The 20577-nt window shown below is 45.9% G+C and overlaps 1 protein-coding gene across 5 annotated transcripts in view; it reads right to left on the bottom strand.

The window, feature by feature from the left end:
* Positions 1–20577, bottom strand: part of TRAPPC9 (trafficking protein particle complex subunit 9) — a 386772-nt gene that overhangs the window by 340608 nt on the left and 25587 nt on the right. For 3 of the 5 annotated variants that reach the window (XM_070382719.1, XM_070382718.1, XM_070382721.1), the window contains 2 exons: positions 15051–15077; positions 3152–3273 (listed from right to left, as the gene is read on the bottom strand). In XM_070382719.1, the coding sequence (XP_070238820.1) occupies positions 3152–3273; positions 15051–15077 (149 nt within the window). The remainder of the gene's footprint in view (positions 1–3151; positions 3274–15050; positions 15078–20577) is intronic. The other 2 variants (XM_070382722.1, XM_070382723.1) reach the window with 1 other exon arrangement.

Genomic DNA, 20577 nt, shown 5'->3' with positions numbered 1-20577 from the left:
TTTCTCCCTGAGTTACTTGTTCCTGCTTCTCAGGCCTTGAGAGGAAGAGCAAGTGAAGACACGTGACCAGAGGAGGCAGACGGACCTCGGCTGCTGCTCAGTAATGGTCCTCCTCCAGCCTCACCTCCAGCTCTTCCGGTTCTGCCTAAGGTGGCACCTGGCCAGGAGAGCTGCCCTTGGCCACTGGGACACTGTGGGGGCCAGGCCCCCTCCTGTGCCCCCCTCTTCCCAAGGCCCAGCGTGAACCCACCTTGCTCCCTGTCCTTCTACCCTTTTTTTCTCTTTCCTGGTGGTCCTGAGCTGGAGCACTTTTCAAAAAGTTTTCTGAAGACTTCTTGCAGCTGGGGAAGAGGCTTCCCGAGGTGAATAAAGCCATGTATCCTGGTGCCTGGAGAGAACCTGAGGCCAGGAGACCCCTGTCCACACCCAGAAAGGCATCAAACATGCCACGGAGTTGGCCACCCCCAACGAGTGTCAGCTGAGACCCCAAGGCCTGCCTGGTACAACCACTCACAAAAATGCAGTCTGCCCACTTATGGATTATTAAGAAGCAGAAACACACAGTTGCTCGTGCTCCTTACTAAAATTATTTGTAAAAGGTAGAAAAAGAAATTACTGTGCCAGAAGGAGCAGGCCTCCACTACATCCTCATTTCTAAGACATAACATGCACAGAACCTGTGATAAGTTACAGGTAATTTACCAAAGACGGCACAAGCAGGAACTGTGCTTACCTAACTATTAATACGGATATAAAAATTATATCAGTTTTATAGACCATTTAACAACACAACAGAATCTAACAGGGACTTGTTTCCATTGAAATAAAATTATTTCCCTTCCTACAAAACTCTTAAGAAAACTACTGAAGGGAAAAAAGGTCATCTCAGGGTTTTTTCACATATTTTGATTATAGTTACATATTTTGAACACTGGTTTCTCAGGAGGCACAATGCTAAAGAATCTGCCTGCCAATGCATGCGATGCAAGAGATGTAGGTTCAATCCCTTGGTTGGGAAGATCCCCTGGAGAAGTAAATGGCAACCCACTCCAGTATTCTTGCCTGGAGAATTCCGTGGACAGAGGAGCCTGGGGAGGGGCTACAGCCCATGGGGGCTCAAAGAGTCAGACATGATTGAGCACAACAACGACATTTTAAATATTACCATGAGATTTACACTCAGTCATAACAAACAGGACACTTCCCAGAAGTCTGCTCCATACCTGGGCTTACAAGCATCGTCCTGGGACATAAGCTCTCTGCTGAGGGGCCATGCCCCTGTTTTTCACTGTTGATTCCCTAGTAACCACCTACCAAGGCACCAGCAGTAAACACAGAACTATACAACCCACTCTAGTACTCTTGCCTGGAAAATCACACGGATGGAGGAGCTTGGTGGGCTGCAGTCCATGGGGTCGTGAAGAGTCGGACACGACTGAGCGACTTCACTTTCACTTTTCACTTTCAGGCATTGGAGAAGGAAACGGCAACCCACTTCAGTGTTCTTGCCTGGAGAATCCCAGGGACAGAGGAGCCTGGTGGGCTGCCGTCTATGGGGTCGCACAGAGTAGAACACGACTGAAGCGACTTAGCAGCAGCAGCATGCGATTGATACTTTTAGAAATACAGGAGGGAATTATCTCATTCACTTCTAATACAAAACCCTAAAATAAATACTAAGCTTATTTACAGATAAAGGAAATGGGGCCCCCCAAAAGTACAGTATCTTGCCCCAGGTCACAAAGCTAGCAGGATGTGAACTCAGGTCTGCCTGACTCCAAAACCAAGGTGGAAATCCCGCTGCATCAGAGAAGGCCCAGCACCACAGACTACCACCATCCTGTCCTTTGCACACATTTAAATCAGGGAGCGTTTCTTACTGCTTTGCTACAGCTCTTCGTAAACTGTGGGTGTTAGCTTCGTGTCTGTCATGGACACACATTGCAGATCTTTTTCTTGATGTTGCTTGCATTTTGTTTAAGTGGTTTTTCATTTAGGTTGTGGTCAAACCGTTTTTAATACAGTGAATCTTTTCCTGATGGGTTTTCTCTTTGGTACTGTCTTAGAATACTCTCTTACAGAGCTTTCCTGGCAATCTGCTGACACTTTGTAAACAAGACCTAAGACATTATTGGCTATAAAGTCCTTACTGTTATAGTTTGCCCTCGAGTTCCCTATGTTTCGGGTGTTGTCCAGGCTGTATACAATACTCAGTAATAGAGAATTGGTTAAATGAGTAATTCTCCATCTTTTCATCCCCTGTTGGAGAACAAATTTGGAGAGTAACTTGAAAGTAACCAATGATATATGTAAATGTCATATCCAGTGACTGCTAAGTCACTTCAGTCGTGTCCGACTCTGTTCAACCCCATAGAAGGCAGCCCACCAGGCTCCCCCATCCCTGGGATTCTCCAGGCAAGAACACTGGAGTGGGTTGCCATTTCCTTCTCCAGGGGATCTTCCCGACCCAGGGATCAGACCTGAGTCTCTTCTGTCTCCTGCATTGGCAGGTGGGTTCCTTACCACTAGTGCCACCTGGAGGGCGCCAGTTGTTAACAGTTGCTACTCTTAGGGAATAAGGGGAGGGAAGCAGGGGACATTCACTTCTCACTCGCTATCACTCTTCTGTACAACCCCAGGCCCTTTTCCAGTATTTCAGTTAAATGTATTTAAAATTTAAACTTTTCTTCAGTCCAAAGTAAAGAAAAAAATGGTGTATCCACAAGATGGATTGCTATACAGCTGATTAAAAACCATGTCACAGAAAATTCGATAATGTAGAAACACACATAATATGCCAAATGAAAAATGTACGTCTCTACACAGTAAATAAATACAGAATCTCACCATTTTTATGATACAGATAATATACACTGGCAAAAAAGGACAAAAAATAGATACTGAGATGTTATCTTGAGTAGTGGGGCTATGGTAGCCTCTTTTCCCCCTTTTCTCAGACACTAAATTAAATATACAGCATTTTCAATCAACAAAACCCATTCTCAGGCATATGGTATTATGCACCCGGGAACGACGCAGGAGTACTTACAGAGACCACTATCTGGAAGACCCCGTGGCAGCACTGCCCGTGCACACCAGGGACCCTGCCTAAAGCAGCGCGGCTACATAAAGGGCCTGCGGGAGGCTTCACCTTGCTGTAGTAGGAGATGGCCTCCTTGTACTTCTCAATGATGTCCTCGGGGCTCAGGCAGTTCTTCGCCCGTCCAATCTCCGTGCTGGTGTCTGCGTTGATGCCGTTGGTAGTGAGCGCACCTGCACACCGAGGGGAAGACAAGAAATAACCTTTCGCTCCTTCCGTCTTGTTGCTTTATTACTTTAAAAGACAGGCACAGATAAGATAAAGCTTGAAAAGTCCTGACTGAAATTTAAATAATGACACCGTTTTTAAAAGTCTTCACCGCTTACACCTTCCCTTTAACAGTCTAAATAGTCAACGCATTGTATTCCATGGTAATTAACTCAGAATAAAGCCTTCCTCCCTGTCGAAACTTTTTATTAAAGAACATGAAATGCTTTATATAAAAGTAACACATCTACAATAGCTAGCTCAGTTGTCTACGGCAATGCAGTCAGCGTGCACCGTCTCCGAGCACTAAAGCTCTTAATGCTATGAGAGGCCACACTGCGCCCTCAAACGGAGATAAACTAGGTGAAAATGTTCCCTGAACTGAGCACCGAAAAGAAAACATAACTTGCAAATACTGACATCCTTTCCGAGGCTGTCCTTTTCTATTTCTGGCCGAGCCCTGTCAATAAGCAGAACCACCTAATTCCCTAGCCATCACACACACAGCGGGAAGAGTTCTGGGGACATTTCCATTTATAGAATGTCACCAACGACCCAGAGAACTCTGACAAAAAAAGAAAGGTGAAATACTCTTTGATTTCAGAGAACAGGCAAAAATTATTCTCCTAAGCCTCAGAGCAGGAAAAGCTGGCTTCTCCTAAGCCCCTTGTTTATTTCACGGACAGCGAGCATCCTGTCTCCCTCGTGTTTCTGCTGGGGGCCTCAGGCACACGATTGCTGTCGATCTCGGAGCTCACAGGGCAAAGGCGTGCGCCTCACACGGCCCGCACCCCTCACGCAAGCTCATCTCCTCGCCTTGCTGTCTAAACCGGGCCCCGTTTCTCACCAGCTCATCTGGTATTCTGGTATTCTGTAAGCTGCCTCTGATGCTTTTGGGAACAAGACGGAAGAGTAAGCGATAGAAGGACAGGTGAAAGATGGGCAGACGGAGAGAGAGATTCCAGGAAAAGAATAACAAAGAACATTCCCTATACAGAGGTCCCTTCAACCGGGGGAGAAAGAAACACAAGGGACAGGAGGAGGCAGGTGGCCTCAGATTTCGTGTTTCTACAGATTTTGTGAAAATCCCAGCAAGAGATGAGAGGGCAGAACTATAAATAATAAGAGGGCATGCACACATGAAAAAATACCTAAAATCTGTACTTTCTAAAGAACAGATTCAAATCAGCAAGGCCCAATGACACGACCCTGGGCCTTGCAGAGTTGAGAAGTCCACCTCCAAAGCACGCAGCACCCTCGGAGCCCTGAGGGGCCACCGTGGGTGGTCATGATTCCGTCCAGTGAAACCTGTGTCATTCTGCACTTACGAGGAACCTGTGTGGGGGTGTCCACGCTGAGTCCTCTTTTACAAGCCACAGCAAGTCTACGAAGGGGGACTCCTAGTGAGCCCTGTTTCTGCAGGACAGGAAACGGTCCTGGAGAGGCCGAGCTCTGCAGACCACAGAGCCGTCTCCCCAGCGCAGGGCGTGGGCTCGGGCCTGCGCTTCTCGCTGCCGCGCTCAGCCTGCAGCGTGTGCTCCTCACGGTCACGGCACACTGCGTTCTGGCGTGGAGTAATACTTCATAGGTGACAGGTCGTCGTCTTCATCTCATCAGCTCTAACCATTTGTCTTTACATTGTCAAATTTGACCCTTTTCCCTTGAAGAAAGGAAGGGGATGAGTGGGGGTCCGCACGAGGTGGGTCTTCATTCCTCCTATGGAAACTCACCTCATCAAGAAGCTCCCAACAAGGAGAAGGAGCAAACGGTCCCCCTATCCTTTAAAAAAAAGGGGGAAACCACTGATAATGAGGGTTCCCTTAATGATTTAGGGGCTTCCCTGGTAGCTCAGCTGGTAAAGAATCTGCCTGCAATGCAGAAGACCCCGGTTCAATTCCTGGGTCAGGAAAATCCCCTGGAGAAGGGATAGGCTACCCACTCCAGTACTCTTGGGCTTTCCTGGTGGCTCAGCTGGTAAAGAATCTGCCTGCAAGGCAGGAGACCCCAGTTTGATCCCTGGGTTGGGAAGATCCCCTGGAGAAGAGATAGGCTACCCACTCCAGTATTCTTGCCTGGAGAATCCCATGGACTACATAGTCCATGAAGTTGCAAAGAGTCAGACACGACTGAGAGACTTTTACTTCAACTTTAATGATTTACTGAACTCCAGGAGTGAGGCTGGGGGAAAAGGCATACACAGCAACCAAAAAAATATAATCTGTAGGAACATAAAAAGAACACAGCTCACGGGAGAGCTTAGTGAGGCCGATGATTTAATTTCACTCAATAGAAGAATAACACCCTCTAAAAATACTGGTATCCAATGGGTTTGATCTTTCTTGACATCTATAAAGTTTTGACAGCCCACATGTAACATTATTGTGAACCTGTGAAACACAGAGTCTACAGACAGGAAAATCAGTGCCACAGGCAGGCTAAGACCCAGGCGACAGCAAAGGAAAGGAGAGGGCGCAGTTAAGAAGGATGGGAAAGTTGGGGGGGAATCATCACAAGGGCTCTCAAGTATCAACCCAAAAACTGTTTAATCATTCAGTCAAGAGAGAGTCACTGTGTTCCTAGGACAGGCAAGAGCGTACAGGAGGCCCAAGGTGGAAACTCGACAGACAAAGAGAAGCAGGAACAGAGGGAATAAAGCAGAGCCTGGCGAAGCAGCAGAGAGAGAAAGGCAAAACCACAAAAACAACAAGGGCCTGGATCAGGCAGGTACCAGTGTGACGGCGATGCCAGCAACGACCAGCAGGCTGGCACGACGTGAGCTCACGTGCATCTGCTCCCTAATGAGGAGACAAGCCCTGCCACATGGGCACCACCGGCCCTGACCTGCTGGGGAACAGCAGGAAGACAGGGCAGCTGGAGAGTCTGATGTTAACCAGGACAAGTGTGGGATAAACTCCTCCGGTACCAGTGACCGGGGCAAAGACGGACTTGTCAGTACACAGCACTGGGACAGCCGCAAGGCCACTGGGGGAGATGCAGCCAGACCCACACCTCACACCAAACACAAGAACACACTCCAAACTGGGGGAGATGCAGCCAGACCCACACCTCACACCAAACACAAGAACACACTCCAAACTGGGGGAGATACAGCCAGACCCACACCTCACGCCAAACACAAGAACACACTCCAAACTGGGGAAGATACAGCCAGACCCACACCTCACACCAAACACAAGAACAAACTCCAAACTGGGGGAAGATACAGTAGACCCACACCTCACGCCAAACACAAGAACACACTCCAAACTGGGGAAGATACAGCCAGACCCACACCTCACACCAAACACAAGAACACACTCCAAATGCTCTAGGATCTAAATCACAACAGAAGAGCATAAAAGAAGCTCAAAAACCTTGGGTAAGTTCATCTAAAACCTGAATTAAGGAAAGGCCCTCTAAGGATGCTTCCAGGGGATTGTCCCAGCCTAGGCATCTTCCCAACCCAGGGATCTTTCCAACCCAGGGATGGAACCCAGGTCTTTCACATGGCAGGCGGATTATCTACTGTCTGAGCTACCAGGAAAGCCCAAGAATACTGGAGTGGGTAGTCTACCCCTTCTCCAGGGGATCTTCCCGACCCAGGAACCAAACCACGGTCTCCTGCATTGTAGGCAGATTCTTTACCAGCTGAGCTACCAGGGAAGCCCAAATATGATTCAAATCCAAAGGCAATTTTAAAAATTAATAAACTCAATTACTTAAAAACACAGGGAAAATACTATAAAGAAAGCCAAAACAGAAGCAACCAAAGAGAAAAGTATTTTCAACATATATCACCAAGGGCTAATATCCCTAATATATAAACAGGCCATAAAAATTGAGAGAAAAAAAAATCTAAAAATCCAGAAGAACAAAATGAGCAAAAGATATGAGCAGATGATTCATTTAAAAAAAAACATAGAAATAGCCCTTAAACATTAAAAATAAATTCAAATTCACTAATAGTAAGAGATACCATTTCTCAACTGTCTAATTGGCAAAAACGCAGACGCCTAACACCAGGCTCTGCAAGTGAGCTTGTGCTGAAAGGCATTCTCACGCACAGCCCCTGAGAAGGCAAACGGTGTGACCCTGACGGAGAAGAGTTTGGCAAAACTGAACAGAAGGCCATACATACTTACCTTTTGATCCAGTGATGCCCTATGCAGGAATTTACGCAAAGACACAACTCCAACAACACAAAAACACACACGTACGAGCTTATTCACTACAGTGTCCTCTGTAATTTACAGAGTATGGAAACAACCAAAATGTCCACATTAGAAGGCTGGGTAAATAAAACACAGTAAAACAGATAAGAACATGTAGAGAAAATGAACGCGGCTTCCCGGGTGGCCCCCATGGTAAGGAATCTGCCTGCAGTGCAGGAGACCCAGGTTCAACCCCTGGGTCAGGAAGATCCCCTGGAGGGAAGCAGGATGATGTCCGCAAGCTGATACGGACTGATTTCCAGTCCGTAAAAAGATGGTAAAAACAGACACAGTAAAATAAAATTTAAAAATAAAACCAAAAAAAGCCAAGTGTAAAAGGTATATGTAATATGCTACCTTTTTTCACAGGGCAACCTAGGAATCTACTTACAGGGCAACAGCAGAGACACGCAGCAGAGAACAGACTCGTGGACCCAGGCTGGGGGAAGGGAGGGCGGGTCTCACTGAGAGAGCACCACGGACGCCTGTACGCTACCATAGGTAAAAGAGATAACCAGTGGGGGCTTTCAGTATGACTCAGGGAACCCAAACTGGGGCCGTCTAACGCCTAGAGCGGGCAGGAAGGGTGGGAGGTGGGAGGAGGTCCAGGACGGAGGGACGTGTGTATGCCCGTGGCCATCTCATGTTAGTCTATGGCAGAGGCCAACAGTACTGTGAAGCGATCATCCTTCAATTAAAAATAAATGAATTTCAAAATAAATGAAAACTCTTTATTATAAAGAGAAACAAACACCTAGTGAAAAGTAACTACTTAAAAACGAGTAGGAAATCGCCTGGCAACCCAGTGGCAAGGATTTAGTGACTCGCTGGTACTCTCAGGGCAGGGGCCTGGGTTCAATCTCTGGTTGGGGAACCAAGATCCCACAAGCCATGCAGTGTGGCTAAAAGTAAAATTAAATTAAAAAAATAAAAACAAGAGTATATTTAAGTTTTCATAAACTGAAAACACATCAAGTTTCTAAGGAAATCTGTACAAAATATTAAAATACATTCATCTTCAAAAATTCTAATTGAACAATGAAAACCCAAGAAACAAAGGAAAGTCATATTTGATAGCCAACTTCAAAAGCATGGAGAGCAAGGCCTAGAAATCACAGTTCCTATAAGTATGACATTAACTCAATATAATGAGAGGAAAATCTTTACCCAGGAGATGGTGGAATTCTGTGCATAAGACAGGATAAACTCAGTGCACACTGCACCACACACAGTGATAATTTTCTTAAATACAATTCTAAAGTTAGAACATAGTTGAAAAGCTATAAAAATATTCTGAAAAACAGATAAAAACATGTATATATATGGAGGAAGCCTGCCCCCATGTCATATATAAAAGCAAACTTATTCTTGTTCACTCATGAGCACTAATTACTTTATCCAAGGCAGAATATTTTAATTAAAACAAATAATCAATAGTATACTTCTCTTGTAAAATCTAGTTAATAAATTTACTCTGCTATGTAACCATAATGTGTCTAAGATAGACTTAAAATTAGTGACAGTATCTTTCTATGGCTTGTGGAACTCTTCTCAAAAGTCCAGGCTTTTGAAACAGATCTGAGCAGTGTCTCTACATTCCGATTCTCCTTGGGAAAGAAACAGCAGATGCCGTTGTCAGAATTCCACCATTACCATGGTTCACGAGCACCATGCTCTAACTCATCTGCTGGACAACGGGCCATCCAGACACATCGTGACCAAACAAAATGCAACACGAGGGAGACAGGGACCCTATTCTGGGAAATTTATAATCTACGTCAACACTGAGGTTTTATTCACTGGTTAGCAAAATAAAATCAAATACTTTCTTCAAGTGTTCTATAGCTACGACTCTACTTCTAGTGTAATGACCAGAAAAGACTTAAGTAGGACTTTATTAGGTCAATTAGCAACAATTATCACGGGAGGCTAGTACAAAAATTAACTGATAGCAATGCTTCCACCTACATTAGACCTAAAATAAAACTACACCAAGCTCTGCAAGGTAAATGAAGAGATGAGGTGCCTAATGAGGAAAAAAAATTAATAAGAACTCAAAGAAGTAAAGACCTTAATTAACTAGTCCTATAGAAAGTAACCAGAGAAGGCAATGGCACCCCACTCCAGTACTCTTGCCTGGAAAATCCCATGGACGGAGGAGCCTGGTGGGCTGCCATCCGTGGGGTCGCTAAGAGTCGGATACGACTGAGCGACTTCACTTTCACTTTTCACTTTCATGCATTGGAGAAGGAAATGGCAACCCACTCCAGTGTTCTTGCCTGGAGAATCCCAGGGACAGGGGAGCCTGATGGGCTGCCCTCTATGGGGTCGCACAGAGTCGGACACGACTGAAGCAACTTAGCAGCAGCAGCAGCATAGAAAGTAACAGAGGACTGTGGCCAAGAGAACAGGCTCCGGAGACAGACGTGTGGGTCTGGGCTCCCGCAGCCCCGCTCACCAGCTGTGACCCTGCTGCGTCAACGCACTTCCCTGCACCTCAGGCTCCTCATCTACAGACGGGATAACAACAGTGCCTCTCTCCTAGATCCGCTGTAAGAATTAAACTGCTTTAAATATAAAGTTCACATAAAATAGCTCAGATCTTAGATATGACACTGAGAGCACAAGCAACAAAGAAAATTTAGATAAAGTGGACTGCATCAAAATTTAAAACTTCTATGCTTCAAAGGACACCATCAAGAAAATGGAAGAGCAACACACAGAACAGGAGAAAATTTTTGCAAACCATCTGATAAGGAACTTGCATCTACCACATAAAAGGAAGTCTTACAACCCAATAATAAAAAGACAAATAACCCAACCAAAAATAAAGCATCTGGGGCTTCCCTGGTGGTCCAGTGGCTGAGACTCCCTGTTCTTTACGCAGGGCCCAGTTCATTCCCTGGCCAGAGCTAGATCCCACACGCTGCAACAAGGAGCCTCGTGCCACAACTAAGACCCTGAGCAGCCAAATAAAGAAACAAACAAATGTTTTAGAAAAAAAAATAAAGGCTCTGAAAAGACGTTTTTCAAGCAAAATGTACAAATGGCCAACAAGCACAATGAAAAGATGTTTGGTACCATTAGCTGTAAAGGAAATCAAATCAAAACTACAAGGATGGAGAAAATTATAATTCAAAAAGATGCATGCCCTGCGATGTTCACTGCAGCACGGTTTACAATAGCCAGGACATGGAAGCAACCTAAATGCCCATCAATGGAGAAATGGATAAAGAAGACTGTGGTACACATACAGCAGAGTATCACTCAGCCATAAAAAAGACCAGACCGCCTGCAGCGACACTGATGGACCTGGGCATTCCCACACTGAGTGAGTGAGGCACGAGAGAGACGAATAAAGGGCACTGCTCACATACGGCAGAGGACGTGTGGCACCCACTCCAGTGCTCTCGCCTGGGAAACCCCAAGGACGGAGGAGCCTGGTGGGCTGCAGTCCATGGGGTCGCACAGAGTCGGACACAACTGAGCGACTTCACTTTCACTTTTCACTTTCACGCACTGGAGAAGGAAATGGCGACCCACTCCAGTGTCCTTGCCTGGAGAATCCCAGGGACGCGGGAGCCTGGTGGGCTGCCGTCTATGGGGTCGCACAGAGTCGGACACGACTGAAGCGACTCAGCAGCAGCAGCAGCAGCTTAGATACAGAACCTAAAAAAGGGTGCAAGTGAACTTGTTCCCAAAACAGAAGTAGAACAAAACAGATAACTAATACAGACCTACTGTACAGCACAGAGAACTGCACTCCATAATGGCCTGTTATGGGAAAAGAATCTAAAAAACAGCAGACTGTATGTAGTATATGTATAACTGATTCACTCCGCTGTATACCTGAAACTAACACAGCATGGCAAATCAACTATACTCCATATATATATACATCTAATATGGCAAACTAATGATATTTTACCATTACTAAATGTACACAAATATTTACAAATACAAATGAAAATCACATTTACATTTTAAACAAGCCAAAAAAAAAAAAAAAGTACAAGGAGAATCCACTTAACACTAATAAGAATAGCTATAATCAGAAAGATAACAACACCCAGACTTGGGACTCCAAGAGCCCCGGGGACGGTTGCACGAAGCTGGCCAGGAGAGAGGACCGGACTTGGGTTTGTCCCACTCCACTCGCAGCCTCCTTGTCGCCTGGGTTTAGGTGGCTCCCGCCAAGAAGGGTGGCAAGAAGAAGGCTCCGTCCACCATCAACAAGGTGATGACCAGAAAATACACTATCAACCTTCACAAGAGCTTCCACAGAGGGGCTTTCGAGAAGCGTGCCCCTCGGGTATTCAAAGGAATCCTGCACTTTGTCATGGAGGAGGTGGGAGCTCCAGGCGTGTGCGCTGACACCAGAACCAACAAAGCTGCTGGGCCAAAGATCAAGGAACGCCCCATGCTGTGTGAGGTTGTCAGAAGACATACGAAGACTCACCACACGAGCTCTGTATGCTGGCTACCTACGTATCTGTCACCATCCTCAAAAGGCTACAGATGATTACTGTGGATGAAAACTAACCAGTAATTGTCAAATAAAGTTATAGAACTGAAAAAAAAAAAGAGGAAAGATAACAAGAAGCATTGATGAGGATAGAGAAATTGAAACTCTCACACACGGCTGCTAAGATTGTTAACTAACACAACCACCTTGGAAAACAATCTGGCAGTTTCTCAAATAGTTAAACATTTAGCTACCCCATGACCCAGTACTTCTACTTCCCAGGCACGTACGAGAACTGCAAACATGTCCACGTAAAAAATTATACATGAATGTTCATAGCACCATTACTCCTTAACAGCCAAAAAGGAGAAACAACCCAAAAGTCTATCCGTAAGGTGAAATGTCATTCAGCAAAATCAAAACACAAGTACTGACTCGTGCTACAACATGGACATTGCAGACGTTATGCCAAGCTAAGGACGTTAGTCACAAAAGACCACAGTTGTAGGATTCCATTTACACGAAATGTCTGCTGCTGCTACTGCTGCTAAGTCGCTTCAGTCATGTCCGACTCTGTGCAACCCCATAGATGGCAGCCCACCAGGCTCCCCCGTCCCTGGGATTCTCCAGGCAAGAACACTGGAGTGGGTTGCCACGTCCTTCTCCAATGCATGAAAGTGAAAAGTGAAAGTGAAGTCGCTCAGTTGTGTCTGACTCTTAGCGACCCCATGGACTGCAGCCCACCAGGCTCCTCTGTCCATGGGATTTCCCAGGCAAGAGTACTGGAGTGGGGTGCCATTGCCTTCTCTGAAGTGTCTAGAACAGGCAAATCCAGAGAGAAGAGCTGCTGCGTGGGGTACAGGAGGTCAGGGAAAGTGGGGGGTGACTGGGGTGATGAAAAGTTCCAAGACTGAGGGTGACACACCACTCGGGCATACAGTGGAGCCTCTGTATGTTTTAATGGGTGAACTGTAGGGAAACTGTTAAGAGTAAAAAAGCCCCTTGGACCAGTACTCTGACATTGTAAGTGCAAACTGCTCACTTTTATTACAGGAGGAAGAAACTCCCGTCAACATGAAAATGGGAAAACCAAATTTGAGTTAACTGAATTGGACAGAAAATCATTTCACTGGAAACAGGGGCTGAACGTTCACAAAACACTCAGAAATGACAAGAAATAACAGTGTGACCCCACGAAGCATTCTGCTTCAAATGCCCATCAAGGGCTCGGAAGCTGAGCGGTGAGAAATGGCTGGAGGAGAAGCCTGGTTTGCTCGTGTTGGTGCGCCCCACCAAACAAGCACCGGAGCCAGTAACCAGGGGCTGTCAAACTGCTCCTTCCAGCCCGTGAAATGTCTGTGTGGAAAGAGGGCAGCAAAAACCCTGAGACAGTTTGCTTCAAATAACTCACCCATTGAAAGCTCAAAAATTAAAAGACAGTGATTCAGTTTCAGGCTGGGTTTTCTATGGAGCCAAACAAGAGAACACCAGCCGTCGAGAGGCAGAGTCAGGGCAAGGCTCCCCACCAGCAGGCTTCCCACCCACACGTGTGCCAGGGTTTAGCGGGCAGAAGAGATGAGCCTAAAGTCTGAGACAGGAGATGCTGGCGAGTGAAGAGAGGGCGCAGCCAGCCCTGGACAAAGGCCCCGCAAGCAGAGGCTAGAAGGTTCCTGGTGAACTGGAGTGGCCTGGAGCGTGAAGGGGTGGCAGTTGCTGCAGAGTCTCAATCTCTCCTCGCTCTTTCTGGGAAGGAGAGGCCCAGGCTGCGTCCTTCTTGCCTGGAACCAAGACAGAGGGCGCCCTGGGGACACCAGACCCCGGCTCTGCGGCCAGCCTCAAGCTCTCCCACGGGACCCTGACATGTGCCTGAACAACAGCGCCCACAGAAACACCCCCACTTCACTCTCAGCACTCAAGACTGAGTTTCAACCTGATACCACCTTATCTTGAAAAGTTGCAGAAGTAAAACACATGACATTGTTCCTTTAATCTCAACGTGTGACTGATTTTTCTGACATCGCTAAGCTCTTTCTACCTAGTAAAGCATCCGGTTCTCCCACAAGTGAATCCAGGACTTCCTGTCAGGCAAAACTAGCCGGTGTGGCCTCGATAACTTCTACTGGTCAAACACCAACACATCTAACACTGATTTCATTGTTCATCGATTTCAGCCAGGAGGTGCAGGAGTGTCCTTCAGCTACAGAGCCCAACCTCAGCTGCTTTCTCATCAGCACCTCGGGTCTCCTGAAAACACCACAAAGCATTTGCTTCCCTTCCTACACATAGGAAGGGAAACACTTCCACAAACTCCATCAGGGAACATCAGCCTAGAGGAAGAATGCAACACAAATGTTAAAACAAAGATCAACAAACCTGAAGCACTTTCATCTCAGAAGCAAGATACGCAATGAGATGAGGGAAGGTGTGCTGGCCACAAAGCACGTGTAAGCATGACCCCCTGATTTCTAGCCTTCAAAGGATGGGAGGGTTTTCTTCTTTTTTTTTTTTTAATGACTCTTTGTTCATCGTTTCCAATTAAGCCAGAAAATAATAGATCTCATTTTGAAATAATTATGCACTGCAATAAAAGAGACTTTTGCTATATTAATTAAAGAAGACATTAAGAGAGGAAAGAAAAACCCACCTCTGCAAAAAAAAAAAATGCACAATGTCTTTCCCTGTTAATACACACACAAAATGCAACAGAGAGTTCAAATTCACACTGAGAGGAGCGTAAGCCACAGAATCAGAGCAGAATCACGACTTCAAAATTAACTGGACAGGCATGCTCAGGGCATTCAGAGGATTTTAAAGGCACACTGCAAATCATTCACTTAACCATGCTGGAGGAAGGGCTTCCCTCCCGGACAGACAACATCAATCAATAGGGTGCCCCATCAAACAAGGAACAAACAGCAATCACATTTGTAACTGTACTGATTTAAAGTTACTTAAATCAGCACGTTCCAAAGATCACAATCCAGAAACTGAAACCATTCATTCACACCACCACGAAACAAGCACTTTAAAAAAAATTACCGAGAGACTAAGCACATAGATCATGTACCTGGGTCAATGAGGACTTCCTGGGCCCCTGGAAGAAAGAACAGATTATGACCTTTTATCTGAAAAACAAAGCCACTTTTAAAGATAACTACTAAATCACATTTCATAATTCACATGCCCTCGAAAAATCTGAGACACTTGTGTCTGATCAGAAAAACAATTCTGAGTAACAGTATGTTACAATTCAATGCCTTTATGCTTTAGAAGGAAAAAAGGAACGCTACTGGTTCTCATACCCTAAACTGTAACGTACCTCCCTGTCTGCCTCCCGCCCTGCTTTCTAACCGCACGCTCCCCGACTCTTCTGAAACAAGCATGACAATTTATTCCCTCAAATCGGCCAAATGACAGACGTGAAAGTGAACTACCAATTTATTTGTGTAAATAAATGCCCACACCTTGGTCTGGAAGAGAAAGGTATCAGATGGCTACATGGAACTTATTTCTCCTTTGCTGAAATCACACACACACACACACACATACACTCACACACACACTGAATTACTGGACACTTCACAAGTTGAGGATTTCCAATTTCTAGAAGGCAGCTCTGTAGTTGGTCTACAACACGAAACTGTTAACTTCATTAATTATCAAGAAGGCTTTGAAAGCCTTGATCATCTGCTGAATCATCCAAATACCAATGAGACCCAGTTAGCCTTCTCCATAGAACGCAATTTCTCACGATGGCGAGTCACACCCTAAGAGGCACTGGATCCAAGAATTCTGCCCATCATCAGCTCTGACAGTTTTTAAACACATTAACAAGATTCACAAAGCTGTGTCCCAATAACATAGTTGTACTGAAATAGCACATGTATTCAACTGTCCACACAGAGAACAGCTCCCAGGACACTACTTAATAGCCACTTTGTGTATTGCAATCTTTATTTTTAAATGCAGACTAAAAATCACTGCAATCCAGAAGCCACCATTATAATAAGAAACAGGTGCTTTCTATCGTTGACACTGACTATACACCAAACACAACACTTGACCGCCAACACGTGTGACTGTCAGGGCAGCCCTACAAGGCAGGTGGGGATGAGAAAGCCTTCGGGGCAGACGGACTGACGGACGGACGGGAAGCCAGGGGAGCTGCTCCATCGCAGCCCCCAACAAGTGCCACCAGGTCTGCACCGAGAGGGTACTGGCTGCGGGGAACCTCGGGGAGTTTGGGATTTCAACATGGTGCTAAAAATGTCCTGTTCAGTGAAAACTCTGATCAAATATAGTACCCTGTGCCACATCCTTTAAATAGGAGACCTTTTTTTTTTTTGATGCCTCAGAGTCATTATCACAATCATCAATTACTCAACCCCTCAGGGCGTCCAGGGATGAAGGGGGTCCCATGCTAACTGCACTGAGACTGCAGAGCTTTTCAGGCTGTTTTATGAAGTTTGTAAAAATCTTTTTATCTCATGACTCACCCAGGCGGTCAACCACCACTTCTTACTGGTGTGAATGTACCACCTGAAATGACCCTTTTCTGTCTTTTAAGCTAATTCATCTAATCCGATCTTTTCAAACAAGAAGCTCAAGCACAAAAAAATGGACTGCTTTCTACCAGCTGGACTTTAACTGGACTCCCTGGAAGCTCTTTCCTTTCATTAAGCCCACTTCTAGGTACATGACAGTCTTCTGATTGGTGGGCTCTGCTAACTGATTATCTGGGCTACTCAGAAGCTTCTCATCTTATGTCCATGTGTGAGGGGGTGTGGAGATAATAATTGGCACTGTCTGAAGAAATCACAATGAGAAACAGGACATCGTCCAGCCAGAGCTCCAGGGGTACCTCAGTGTGCTCAGGAATTATATTATCAGCATCATCCACCCCCAATGGACAGGTTTCACATTAACCAAACTCGAACAGACCTGCTGCTTAGACCACGAAAAATGAGGGTCACGGTGCATGGACCTGGCTGAGACGCAGCTGTGAACGCCCGTGTAACTCTCCCTTTCCCACTGTTTCCAGGCTGGCCGATGGACAGGCGCATGTACAGATCCACGGACGGGCTGAACGCTGAGAGCCTGGAGCCAGACTGCCGGGGTTTGAGTCCCAGCTCTGCCGCTTACCAGCTCTGTGACCTTGGTCAAATCACTTACCCTGGCTCTCTGTGCCTCAATCCCCACATCTGTAAAATTGGGATCATAATCCACCCCACCCCACTTGTTTGTTGTGAGGATTAAAGAATTAAAGTAGCGTCTGTAAAATGCTTAGAAAAGCAGGTAGCGCACGTCAGGTGCTCAACAAGCGGTGCCTATGAAGCGTGCCGCGCATGCGTGCTGAGCTGGATCCAACTGTTTCGTGACCCCATGGGCTTCGCCCTCCACACTCCCGACCTCTGATCCACGGCCAGCCCTCCTCACACAAACGGGCCGAGGAGTGGGCTCGGGGAGTTTGGGAGACAAGGGGGACACGGGAAACCTTCCTTTGCCCAGGTGCTGGCCACGCTCGGGAAGCGCCCAGGATGCTCAGCTCCATGACGTGACGGCCCTGAGCACGGCGGGGCCAGGTCCCCTCACGAGTGCCCGCTGTGACCCGAAGCGGCCTCTCCAGCCCCAGGACACACTATTAAGACACCCGTTTCCCCGAAGCCCTGAAGTGCACGGAGAATGAGGCCTTATCAGTAACTAAGAGGACATTTCCTCCACCCCCTACACTTTCGCCCCATCTCTCAGTTGGCTGGTGGAGAAAACAGGAGTGTAATTACTGGGTCCACCGGAGCCCCAGCATGAATTAATTAGCCAAAAATGGCGCGGCTTAATGTTCAGGGTGACTGTACAGCGGCCTCATTCCGATGCTGCTGCTAAAGTATGAGTACAGGAACTACTGACCTTCTTCAAATATTTTACCCATTTCTTAATTGGATCTTTCATCATAAAACCAGCTTTCCCTGTTTTAATTCCTTCGTAATTGCTAAAGACTGTAAAATGATGGCTTCATACAGCAAGAGCTAAGGGTTTGTGCTCTTTTGAGAGAACCACCATGCTAAACACTTCACATAACTTCTAACTCTCACCATTCTACAAAGCAGGCAGGAGCATCTCTATTTTACACACAAGGGGGAAACTCAGAAAGAACTGACTCAAGTTGGCATGGCTAAAGGGGTAGCATGTGAATTCAACCCAAGTCAAAAAACTACCCTCCCTCCTACACCAACCAAATCACCTCCCACTGATAAACGCACAGCAGCAGGTTCAATACTCGGGGAGCTCAACACATTTTTCTGCTTTAAGGTGCTCCCAGGGACCACTTGGTTTATAAAGTCGTGGCTCGCTGGTTTCTAATATTGGAAGAAAAGTCCAATTTTGCCATTGTTTGCACAGCAAGCCTGAAATTTTCACACTGAGATGACAGAATAAAAATAAGGTATAAATAACTAGAATAATTCTTCCAGGTAACCAGATATAGTGGACAATGTGCTATCCTGAAGCACTAAACAAAGTCAGATTAAAGGACTGTCAGTTAAATCTTCCAGACAGGAAAGTGAAGACTTTTTAAAGGTGCAGCAGCGCCACCTATGGCCCGAAAGGCTTTCTGCACAATAAAGGATTAATTAAAGGTTTTCAAAAATAGGAGACGCAGAGCCTATAACTAAAAGCTTAGATACTAATAGCACACACTGAACTCTGCTTCAGGGGAGGGAATGGAATTCAGTACTTAATCTAAAATTGTTAACATTCCTGAACATAAACAAAAGACACAGGCTCGTGGAAACTGATCTTTGAAGAAGAAGGAATCCAGTCCGGCCTCTTCACCTTACAGGCGGGGAGACTGAGACCCAGGCCCGTCCTTCCAGCAGTCAGCTGTAAAGCTCTGCGCGTCCTCGCGTCCCGTGCTGGCTGAGACCCAGACCCGTCCTTCCAGCGGTCAGCTGTAAAGCTCTGCGCGTCCTCGCGTCCCGTGCTGGCTGAGACCCAGGCCCGTCCTTCCAGCGGTCAGCTGTAAAGCTCTGCGCGTCCTCGCGTCCCGTGCTGGCTGAGACCCAGGCCCGTCCTTCCAGCGGTCAGCTGTAAAGCTCTGCGCGTCCTCGCGTCCCGTGCTGGCTGTACCAGCTCTGTACTCATGAAAGGCAGGTCTGCATGCTTCCACAAGCTGGTAATCTAAGTGTCTGGCAAAACACTTCCCAAAGAGTAGCAGCAGTATAGTGAAAGTCGCTCAGTTACGTCTGACTCTTTGCGACTCCATGGACTACAACCCAGCAGAATCCTCTGCCCATGGAATTCTCCAGACAAGAAGACTGGAGTGGGTTACCATTCCCGTCTCCAGGAGATCTTCCTGACTCAAGGATTGAACCTGGATCTCCTGCATTGCAGGCAGATTGTTTACCATCCAAGCCACTCCCAAGGAGTGGCTACAAATCATACAATTTTGTTGAAATAAATCAAATATTTATTTATATATTAAAACACTATGAGCTCTACTTTTATTCTCTCTATAAAAGAAAAATGACCGATGTCAAATCAACATTTTGATTACTTAAAACCTATTAAGCGTACAGGAAAAAAATCAAAATTTTAACTACCAAAGAATTAAGCTTATTCTCTGAAAGTAATCAATAATGATTTTCTAAGGGTCAATGCCTGAGGTCAAATTCCTAGCAATTAAGAGATTCTAGTGAGCGACTTCCCCACTCCAGTACTCTTGCCTGGAAAATCCCATTGACGGAGGAGCCTGGTGGGCTGCAGTCCATGGGGTCGCTAAGAGTCAGACACGACTGAGCGACTTCACTTTCACTTTTCACTTTCATGCACTGGAGAAGGAAATGGCAGCCCACTCCAGTGTCCTTGCCTGGAGAATCCCAGGGACGGGGAGCCTGGTGGCTGCCGTCTATGTGGTCACACAGAGTCGGACACGACTGAAGCGCCTTAGCAGCAGCAATGGATGATCACACAGCAATGTGGATTATGAGGTGTAAAAAATGTATGTTCTGCACAAATAATCTTCAAGTTCTTCAGCTTTAGACAATTTAGCTAGTCCCTAGCTAAAGGAAGGCACTCATTTCATCAAAACTTCCTACTGCACTAAAAAAAGAAGTAACTGAATCCTTGTCACTTTAAGTCACATTCATATAAAGTATATACACAGTGAATATTCATCAGTAATGCAGTTGATCCTTCTAAATGATCTGTCATTGTGACAGCAAGTTTTTACTGAACATCTCTTGGGTGCTTAGTACAAGGTGTCTGACTCAGTCAGACAGGGTAAATAACATTCTTCAAATTTCACAAATGAGGAAATATACTTAAGCCATAAAAAAAAAAACCATCTTGCATATTCATCATAAGGAGAGAAAACAATAAAAATTTAACTTTCCCTCAGCACTCAGTGGTTTAATCCTTTCTTCCATACTACAGACTACATAAAACCAATTCAGTCTTTACAACTTTTCCTTTCAACAAGCCTCACTAGCTGGAATCAAGATTGCTGGAAGAAATATCAATAACGTCAGATATGCAGATGACACCACCCTTATGGCAGAAAGTGAAGAGGAACTAAAAAGCCTCTTGATGAAAGTGAAAGA

Source organism: Bos mutus, chromosome 14 (genome assembly GCF_027580195.1).
Source record: "Bos mutus isolate GX-2022 chromosome 14, NWIPB_WYAK_1.1, whole genome shotgun sequence".
Taxonomy (NCBI): domain Eukaryota; kingdom Metazoa; phylum Chordata; class Mammalia; order Artiodactyla; family Bovidae; genus Bos; species Bos mutus.
This window is presented reverse-complemented; position numbering and strand designations above follow the sequence as displayed.